This window comes from Ylistrum balloti, unplaced genomic scaffold, assembly GCF_031769215.1.
Source record: "Ylistrum balloti isolate Yb309-2 unplaced genomic scaffold, AGI_CSIRO_Ybal_v1 Utg371622, whole genome shotgun sequence".
Taxonomy (NCBI): domain Eukaryota; kingdom Metazoa; phylum Mollusca; class Bivalvia; order Pectinida; family Pectinidae; genus Ylistrum; species Ylistrum balloti.
In genome coordinates this window covers 241,058-252,322 of record NW_026782827.1, presented here as the reverse complement: position 1 = coordinate 252,322, position 11,265 = coordinate 241,058, and the positions used below count along the sequence as shown (strand labels likewise).

Here is an 11,265-nt window from a genome sequence, read left to right as displayed (position 1 = left end):
TTCGATTTGCAAATAACAGTAAACGAATAAAAAAATATTCAGCAAAATAGAAAATAAAACGGCACATTAATCTGAGTGCCTTCAAATGAGATATCACGCTAGAGACCAGAGGCAAACGGGTAGTGACGGAGGCTGAAACCCCGGGTAGGGGACAACTCACAATGTGACGTAAATCAGTCAAGCTTAAAAGTGCTTGGCTGTTAAAGTACAAACATATCCGCAGGCACGTGCACAAGGCCTGTCGTTTGTCTTGAACCGTTAACCTTTCATTAGACGGAACACGGGCGCAAAGCGTGGATAGTATAACAAACATGTTTTTGGTGTTGAAAGTTAAGGCGTCAATGTTGATTACTTTTGGAGCTGATATTTAAAACGTTAAAGCGTATTACGTACATGAGTATAGTGCATATATTAAAAGTTCAATGTACATATTTGGTGATAATATTGAAACCGTCAAAATGTATTGTCAGGTACATGATTATAGTGATATTTGAAGCGTCAATATGTATTACGTACATGAGAATAGTGATATTTGAAAGCGTCAATATGTATAACGTACATGGGTATAGTGATATTTGACTCGTCAATATGTATAACGTACATGGGTATAGTGATATTTGAAGCGTCAATATGTATTACGTACATGAGTATAGTGATATTTAAAGCGTCAATATGTATAACGTACATGGGTATAGTGATATTTGAAGCGTCAATATGTATTACGTACATAAGTAGTGATATTTGAAGCGTCAATAAGTATTACGTACATGAGTATAGTGATATTTGAAGCGTCAATAAGTATTACGTACATGAGTATAATGATATTTGAAGCGTCAATGTGTATTACGTACATGAGTATAATGATATTTGAAGCGTCAATGTGTATTACGTACATGACTTTGGTGTGTATATTTAAAAGTCTCAGTTTGTATCGCGTACACAGTTTTAGTGGTCATGCTTGTAACGTTGTTATTCAAAGCGCCTATGTGTATTTGGGAAGTGAAATATGTACACGTGTTATTCAAAGAGGAAATGTATTTGGTGTGCATGAATTAGGTGCTGATATTTATAGTGCTATTGTGTTACGCAAATGATTTGAATATGGATGTAAATAGTGTTAATGTGTTCTGATAGTTACATAGGTAGTGTGTGTGTGTTATCAGTGTGTACAAACAAATGCGTCGTCATGTTTCTATGATATTTGAATATCATTGAAGTGACCCGTCAATGTGACCAAGAAAGAATATGTCTACTGTAATGTGAATTTCACTTCCTGTTATTTTCAAAAAAATGACAAAGTAAATAATGCCATGTGTTCCGAAAAGGTAAGCGTCTTCTGCTTCATCGACGACACTCGCCATATAAATCTTGGTCAATCTGAGTAAGAAATGTCACGTTCTCAAATGAGAACAAGGTAAACCACAATGGAACCACTAGATTGAACATCAAACACATATTTGTGACATGACAATAAAGTAATATTTCACCACACCTTGGACATCCAATTGGTCCCAGCCTGTGACTGAATTGTTTTTGTCGGTCCTGAAACAGTCAACGACCGCACAACTACTATACATGTGTTGTAGCCGTAGAGGAATAATATGATAAAAGAAAACGTATTCAATCAAAACCACACGGATATTATACAATACAAGTGAAAGTTTCCACCACAGCTTGATCACAACAATGGTTTCATTATGTCGCCTGACTAGGAACATTGGTCGCACTGATAGACCCTTCTCTCGGAAATGTCAGATGTTGTGATGACGAGTCTTGAGGAATGCTACATTGTATTGTTCTTATATCGGTCACTGTGAATTAATCGACAAATTTATCGATCTGATGAAACTGAGCAGCTTGTTATCTAACAGAATAATCTGTGTTATTGACCACTGTAATATACCTCGTTTTAGTCCTGAGGCAACATCTTCATTCTCAAACAGCCCACCAATTATCATCCTAAATACGCCTGCTATATTTCCCTAACTGGTACAGTTTTCTATACAGGAACAAACAAGGGCCGTCAGTGACGGGCTCTTCTCTCCGAATGGGGACAAAATTTAAGTATTAAAAGTAACAAATGGCAATAACTACTTAACTATGCAAAAGAGAGTGGTGCTTCTGCTGCACTTCACTTCTCCTTGTTGAGATTTTTCTACCATGAAGTTTCATGTTGATACTTCTTACAGTTTGAGTGTAATGCTCCGGACAACCTTTAAGTATGAAAACTAACAAAGGGCAATAACTCCTAAATTATGCAGAAGAGAGTGATGGTTCTGGTGCACTGCTCTTCTGCTTGTTAAGGTATCTCTACCTATGAAATTCAATGTTGATACCTCGTAAAGTTTAGGTGTTATGATCTGGACAAAATTATGACGGACGGACGGACGGCTCGACGGACAAAGTGGCGAGTGTATGCTCTGTCTTCGGGAAGCATAAATATACCCGAACAGCCATAATCATTTTGTCTAATCCGTCGTAGCCCCTCTACCCGACAGCTCTATCGACTAATCTATCGTGGTTCCTCTACCCGACAACTCTATTAACTAATCTGCCGTGGCCCCTATACCCGACAGCTCTACCAATAATCTGTCGTGGCCCCTCTACCCAACAGCTCTACCGAATAACCTGTCATGGCTCCTCTACCCGACAAATCTACCGACTAATCTATCGTTGCCCCTCTACCCGACTAATCTACCGACTAATCTATCGTTGCCCCTCTACCCGACAGCTCTATTGACTAATCTGTCGTGGCCCCTCTACCCAACAGCTCTATTGACTAATCTGTCGTGGTCCGTCTACCCTACAGCTCTACCAATAATCTATCGTGGCCCCTCTACCCGACAGCTCTACCGAATAACCTGTCATGGCTCCTCTACCCGACAAATCTACCGACTAATCTATCGTGGTTCCTCTACCCGACAGCTCTATTGACTAATCTGTCGTGGCCCCTCTACCCAACAGCTCTACCGACTAATCTATCGTTGCCCCTCTACCCGACAGCTCTACCAATAATCTATCGTTGCCCCTCTACCCGACAGCTCTACCGACTAATCTATCGTGGCCCCTATACCCGACAGCTCTATCAATAATCTGTCGTGGCCCCTCTACCCGACAGCTCTACCGAATAACCTGTCATGGCTCCTCTACCCGACAAATCTACCGACTAATCTATCGTTGCCCCTCTACCCGACAGCTCTACCAATAATCTATCGTTGCCCCTCTACCCGACAGCTCTACCGACTAATCTATCGTGGCCCCTATACCCGACAGCTCTATCAATAATCTGTCGTGGCCCCTCTACCCGACAGCTCTACCGAATAACCTGTCATGGCTCCTCTACCCGACAGCTCTACCAATAATCTATCGTTGCCCCTCTACCCGACAGCTCTACCGACTAATCTATCGTGGCCCCTATACCCGACAGCTCTATCAATAATCTGTCGTCCCCTCTACCCGACAGCTCTATCGACTAATCTGTCATGGCTCCTCTACCCGACAGCTCTACCGATTAATCTATCGATGCCCCTCCACCCGACAGCTCTACCGACTAATATATCGTGGTCCCTCTACCCGACAGCTCTACAAACGAATACTGATTGGATGGCAAGTTTTCCGTCTCCGTGACTCTAACAAATACAATGTACACACCTTAAGAATTACTGAAAAAGCGTAGAATAGTCTGCCACTTCTACATACAGAAAACTGCTAAGACATTTCCACAGACAAATATGAAAAAGAGCTAATATACAATACAGGCTAACACAAGTACTTTACAACTAAGAAATGTACATCAATGCAGAGAGAATATAATACAAATAATACAAAGCTTAAAGAATAATTTACAAACAAATATAGACTTTCAGTGAAAAAAATCGTATGCTTCGTATGTGGAGAAATGTGTTACAGTGGTGGGTTTATGTCGATAGAATCGTCGGGCGGTCTTACCTGATTCTGCCGTTTATATACTATCTGGCTGAAGGTCTCGAGTCCCCTCAAGGCGCCCCACACATCGATAGCTCTCAAGAAGATCCCAAACGGCTTAACCAATAGCGAATCTAAGAAATAAAAAGTTATATTCTATAAGTTCATATCTGGATTGAAAGCCAGTTTCATTTTATAACATTCATGTATATGAAAGTTCAGCGGATACATCCATATGGCATGAAGACTTATGAAAGTCACTTTCTTGTATTCTTCACATAGTGGATTGCACCGCAAATGTGAATCTAAACGCATGTTACATACATATTCTATTTTGTCATCTGCCAGCAGTTCAATCTTGGCATCTTCGTGTATTTCGATTTCCCATTTTTTATTTTTTATTTTTTTAGTTTTAAAACATTTTCAGAGACAAAGGGATTCTTTACGATTCACCGATACAATGTAGTTAAACGAAAATTAAAACCAGATTTAAAAAAAACAACAAAAGCTTAAGTATTTTTCTCCAAATATTCGTCAAGCACTTCGTGTTATCGGTGACTATGGCTAGAATTCACTTCAGAAAGAAAGTTAGGAAAATTTAAGTTTAAATCTATTTGAAAACAAAATGATCCTGGCGATCATGACGTAGTGTTGGGCATAGCTCTATGCTTTTATTCACTGGCTGATTTTGGTATTTCTTTACAGCATAGTAACATCAATGGAGTCTTCAGCGGTATATATATATAAATGTTTAGTGACATACGTGGTGTCCAAGTTTCTAGGACGTCGAGCCGAACGTTTTGTCCGTCCGTTCTGAAGTCAATACAGGTACATGCACGTGGTATTTTGTTTCATGCTATCTTTTATCAAATAAAAACACAAACAAGAAACAAATCGGTCTGCATGCGCCTTTGTCTTTGAAACAGGAAAAATATAGAGCCATTGCATACATAGGAAGATTTCTGAAAAAAGCGATTTCCCGTATAATAGTGTACATATTTCACGAGTAGGATAGAATATAAATATTTTCCACAGGTCGATCCGAACATTACTGCAGTTCTCAAAATTAGTTTTTAATTGAAATTGATATATACAGATCGCTGTTTCGTTTAATGGGAAAATGTTACAAAAAATGGTGTTTTATTTTCCCAATAAAACATTTGTATACATAAATTCTGCTGACATAAGCACATAATTGCTACCGCATACCATTGAATATGGAGAATGTACACACATATATTCAGGAGTTAGGCGAGGAATGTGTTTATTATATGCCAGCATTTAATTGCTGATCATAAAAATACTCCTACTCACAAGTTTCGTTGGAAGACTCGTGCATTTGACTTGAGCAGGTTTCTTTAAGCACCACTGACATCCACGTAATGGGCGTGGCATCTTCGTGAATTTTTCTCAAATTTAGAATGTCTTTATCAAATCCACCATTTTTCAAATATTTCAAATTGTCATAATTTTCTTCGGAAGCGAATTTAAATACGGAATCTTTGTAACGTTGGATAGCTTTCTCTAAAATAACACACGAATAATTCTCCACCTTGATATTGAATGAGTGCGGATCAATTCGGTACACTTGTTCTTTGTTTGTCCGGTAGGTCTGTGGTAAAGGCCATGGCTCCCCGTGTGTGGCACGAGGAGCTCTCCTGAGTTTGAAGGCTGGACCACCAATATTTTTAAACTGAAGACTGAAATCTGTATAGTCCCATTCAATTGAAACGTTCCGTTCGATGTCTCTCTGTGTCGGCGTATGAAAACGTTGTTGTCTAATTTTTCCTGGACAAAAATGAAAAGCACATATCACATTATACAGGTGTGATAGTACACAGTATATATGTATCTTGTAACAAGTAAACAGCCAATCTAAGACATTTGCAATAATATTCTAAAGAATGCCTTCAAGTAAAACGTTTCTATAATATTGCAGGCTTAGCATTATCAAACACTGAAAAATATACGACAAATATAGCATGTTCTTAGCGTTTAGACGTTCATGTGTAGGTATATGTTTGTTCACAAAAAATATGAAATTACCGATACGTCAACACAAAGCAAACTCGATGACATGAGGGCAAATTATGAACAAAGACTGATACGATAACACAACATACACGTACATGAAAGTACGACCAGGTGTTTCAGAACAATAAGGTACTCTGCTTCACTAATGTTCCCCGATTGTTACCAAAAGTAAAGTTTAGTGCTAAGTAACCGCAATGTAAGACAAAGACCTACTTGAATTGAATATTACACCATCTCAGTACCCATCACAACAAACCCTTTCCTACTTAACGTCTTGATACAGTGAGAACATCTGAGAGGTGCATAGCGGAATATATATGGGCGACATGTATTTATTTAATACTCCTGTGTGGAATACGGAGTGTTGATGCACACATTTCCAAAATCTATCAGGTTACTTTGAATATAGCAAGGACGGTATTCACTTACGTATATCTATTTTGGTTCTGTTATATTTCAATGAAGAATAATTGCCCCTCCTGGGCCCCGCTACGTACACTGGCGCCTCTTTGTAGACGTTGTAAGGATAAACGCCGACAAGAAGGATAACAAGCCATGCTGGAGTAACGGCGGAGCTGGCCATCCTCAACTTTCACATTCTGGACCTGATTTTGTACAGAAAAACAAAAGACCAATGAGACAAAATATTAATGGTAAAAATAAGGTTATGTAAAGTCTTGGTAGTGACTGTCGTCGGCTGAAACGGTTAAATGTCACACAAAGGTACCGACCATTAAAATCACAGAGCTAGTTACGCCGAGATCAGATGGAATACCCGGCCCAGTGTACATCTCTTACCAGTAAGTACCAGTAACAAGTGGTAGACTGGCACTAACATTCCAACAGACACAGATATAGACGTTGTTCTATATCATCAATACCAATGTTCATACTTATTATCATTATCAAATTATTCCGAAGAACTTTTGATGAATGGACACCTAATTACGTTAATGAGAGAATGCGCTATATATGATACAACAATCATGATTTACCAACTACATTTTTAAGATCATGCGATGATATAACAGCTTAGATCGTACGATGATATAACAGTTAAGACACGATGATATAACAGCTAAGATCGTACGATGATATAACAGTTAAGATCGTACGATGATATAACAGTTAAGATCATACGATGATATACCAGTTAAGATCGTACGATGATATAACAGTTAAGATCATGCGATGATATAGCAGCTAAGATTATATGATGATATAACAGTTAAGATCGTACGATGATATAACAGTTAAGATCGTACGATGATATAACAGTTAAGATCGTACGATGATATAGCAGCTAAGATTATATGATGATATAACAGCTAAGATCGTTCGATGTGTAACAGCTAAGATCATATGATGATATAACAGTTAAGATCATACGATGATATAGCAGCTAAGATCGTACGATGATATAACAGCTAAGATCGTACGATGATATAGCAGCTAAGATTATATGATGATATAACAGTTAAGATCGTACGATGATATAACAGTTAAGATCGTACGATTATATGATGATATAACAGTTAAGATCGTACGATGATATAACAGCTACGTTCGTACGATGATATAACAGTTAAGACCGTACGATGTGTAACAGCTAAGATCATACGATGATATAACAGCTAAGATCGTACGATGATATAACAGTTAAGATCGTACAATGATATAACAGTTAAGATCGTACAATGATATAACAGTTAAGATCGTACGATGATATAACAGCTAAGATCATGCGATGATATAACAGCTTAGATCGTACGATGATATAACAGCTAAGATTATATGATGATATAACAGTTAAGACCGTACGATGTGTATATAACAGCTTAGATCGTACGATGATATAACAGTTAAGATCGTACGATGATATAACAGCTTAGATCGTACGATGATATAACAGCTAAGATCATGCGATGATATAACAGCTAAGATCGTACGATGATATAACAGTTAAGATCGTACGATGATATAACAGCTAAGATCGTACGATGATATAACAGCTAAGATCATGCGATGATATAACAGCTTAGATCGTACGATGATATAACAGCTAAGATTATATGATGATATAACAGTTAAGACCGTACGATGTGTAACAGATAAGATCGTACGATGATATAACAGCTTAGATCGTACGATGATATAACAGTTAAGATCGTACGATGATATAACAGCTTAGATCGTACGATGATATAACAGCTAAGATCATGCGATGATATAACAGCTAAGATCGTACGATGATATAACAGTTAAGATCGTACGATGATATAACAGCTAAGATCGTACGATGATATAACAGTTAAGATCATGCGATGATATAACAGCTAAGATCGTACGATGATATAACAGCTAAGATCGTACGATGATATAACAGTTAAGATCATGCGATGATATAACAGCTAAGATCGTACGATGATATAACAGTTAAGATCATGCGATGATATAACAGCTAAGATCGTACAATGATATAACAGCTAAGATTATATGATGATATAACAGTTAAGATCATGCGATGATATAACAGTTAAGATCGTACGATGATATAACAGTTAAGATCGTACGATGATATAACAGCTTAGATCGTACAATGATATAACAGCTAAGATTATATGATGATATAACAGTTAAGATCGTACAATGATATAACAGCTAAGATTATATGATGATATAACAGTTAAGATCATGCGATGATATAACAGTTAAGATCGTACGATGATATAACAGTTAAGATCGTACGATGATATAACAGGTAAGATCATGCGATGATATAACAGCTAAGATCGTACGATGATATAACAGTTAAGATCGTACGATGATATAACAGTTAAGATCGTACGATGATATAACAGCTTAGATCGTACAATGATATAACAGCTAAATTCATATATTCAAACATGATAATAATATAACATATGATATATATGCCACAGTTATAGAATTACTAAAACCATGTTTATTCCGGATGTAAGGTTTTCCTCTCTGGAAGTTCTTGGGAGCAACCATAGCTTACTCTCTAGTAACTACCAAAAATAGAGTCGAATCTAGAATGGGTTATGTATGCCATCTCTTGTTTTCCCTTTATAACACGATGTGGTTCAGACAGTAAAGGTCATGTCATACAAAGCATTGTTCAAAAAAAAGAAGATATGCTGTTGAATAAATTATTTAAAGAAAATATATTCGTATACATAGCTCACAAATCAGTGATCATGTTTTCAAACTAACGTATTCCAGTATCACTAAGATGTTGGTAATAAAATGGCGCTATGAGACTTTCATTCCCACTAAATGGTAAGCGTATCTCTGTTAAAAAATAATGAGATGACGACAACCGTGTCAGCATCACGTGGTTCTCCTGTAACATCCTGTCTCATGCACTTGTTTTCCCGTGCATTGTGTCATGATTAATGGCGCCATGTTCCTGTTCACACATCTTTTCTCTCGCCTGCTCATTGTCTTTGTTTACATCCCTTTCTAACCCCGTAACCTTGAACAGCATTTGTACTCGTGCAGTACATTGGATTACAATACATATCGCAGCCATGTGCCAGCAAATCTCGGCACAAGCTCTTTCGAAATGTCGAACTCCTTTGATGGCGACAAATTTGTCAACATCCTCGTGTCAGTCTCGATGACTTCCAGATTTGAACTCTTTTTGTCTCAGAAAAGTGCATCAGACATTCATGTGTATGTGTATATACATAGATACAGCAATATGTACAAACTTTTATAAACACCGAGGGAGATTTTCTCGCTTGTTTTCTATAATTCCCGCTGACCAGGGAGTGTATCCATCACGTGCCCTACCGACCCTTCATGTCGTCACAGATTGGTACAGACTAGGGTTGATTCCATTGTCAGCTGCACTTTTGTATGTTTCTATAAAAGAAACACACGTTCTCTATTTCTCGAAAAAAATATTGAATCGTATTTTAACATTCACACTGAGGTAAACTTACAAAAGCAGTAAAAATCAAGCCTTCCTGTTTCCGTGAAGAGCCCAGATGTAGTATTATATTACGCTTGAATTAAGCACCAACTTCCCGAACACTGGACGGAGATCATTCACGCAGTGGTCAGTAGCTAAACATACAAACTGCCTGCCTAGTTTGTTTATCATCAGATGGTCAAGGTTTCCTGCCGGGGTGTATGGACTGATCGCCTTAGCGATAGTGGTGTTATCCTCCCCGCTGAGCCTCAGTAACTGGACGTGGCAAACATACCCCTCTTATACACACACGTACTTACTGTAATCGTTTACAAAAGAAAATATCCTTTGATTTCTACATGTCATGTAGTTATCTAGGTCCTTGCTGTCACTAATTTTACTTTGAAGTATATGAAAGTAAAGTTAAAAATATTGTTGCTAATGTGACGTAATATAACCTAAAAGTGTTCAGTGTCATTCAGTCCATGATCATTTTAATTCAGTGAATATTGGTGATGTATGTCAAGAGTAACAACACTCAACTACCCCTAACCTCAACCATGAAACAAATCGCTAAAGTTTACAATTGAGAGTGGCACCGACTGGACATTAATTATGCAGAACAAAATCACACTTTTGATAAGACGCCTTAATTATAGCTGTATCTGTCAGTTTCTGGTTATCCTTGTTGTATATAGTCGCCAGGATCATCTGCCCACTAGCCCAGCAGGTAGGGCGTAAGAATTGTTCAACATTACATGGCCGTATATTTCGCTGCACCACACTACAACTGTGGTATTTTATATAACTCCTTTCCTCACCTAACCTGCCACAATTACCTAACGCAAGTCAATTTTCTGCTCCTGTCAAAAATAGATACGTAGACTTTTTTATGGATATATATATAATATGATTAAATCCGATGTATCTACAGACATATATAACGGAGCGTTATCAGTTCTCCTACTCTTCCGGGAGAGTAGTTAGTACCTACTGTTAATTATTAATTAGATATGTATTAAGGACATATTATTTATAGTCTTGCAATGTGTTCCTATATATTTATTATAAATATGTGATGAAGCAGAACAGGGTTTATTTTTTCAATATATATTTATATATAATCTCTTAATTATCCCTTCTATCAACGTCTCTTGGAATCGTCAGGTATAGGTGAGAGAATGCAGGTTTGATTTCCCTTCGGAAATATATACTCATACTCGTCATTCCAGAATGGACAGGATTGCTCCCTGAAGGTAGAAACACCATATGCTTTTCCAATAAACAACATGACCTCCACCACCTCTGTATGTCAGAATGGCAAGGTATTCGAGACCACGTTGTTACAGCACTGCAGGGCTGAAGTT

The 11,265-nt window shown here is 37.7% G+C and overlaps 1 protein-coding gene across 1 annotated transcript; it reads right to left on the bottom strand.

Annotated features, from left to right (window-relative positions):
* Nucleotides 1-3,948: 3,948 nt before the first annotated feature.
* On the bottom strand, nt 3,949-10,139 carry LOC132563171 (beta-hexosaminidase subunit beta-like; the record flags this gene model as incomplete). Its single annotated transcript, XM_060227926.1, has 4 exons — nt 9,930-10,139; nt 6,388-6,563; nt 5,239-5,712; nt 3,949-4,058 (listed from the first exon to the last, which is right to left on the bottom strand). Coding segments are annotated over exons 2-4 (738 nt in total), but the record flags the coding sequence as incomplete, so codon positions are not given.
* Nucleotides 10,140-11,265: the final 1,126 nt, after the last annotated feature.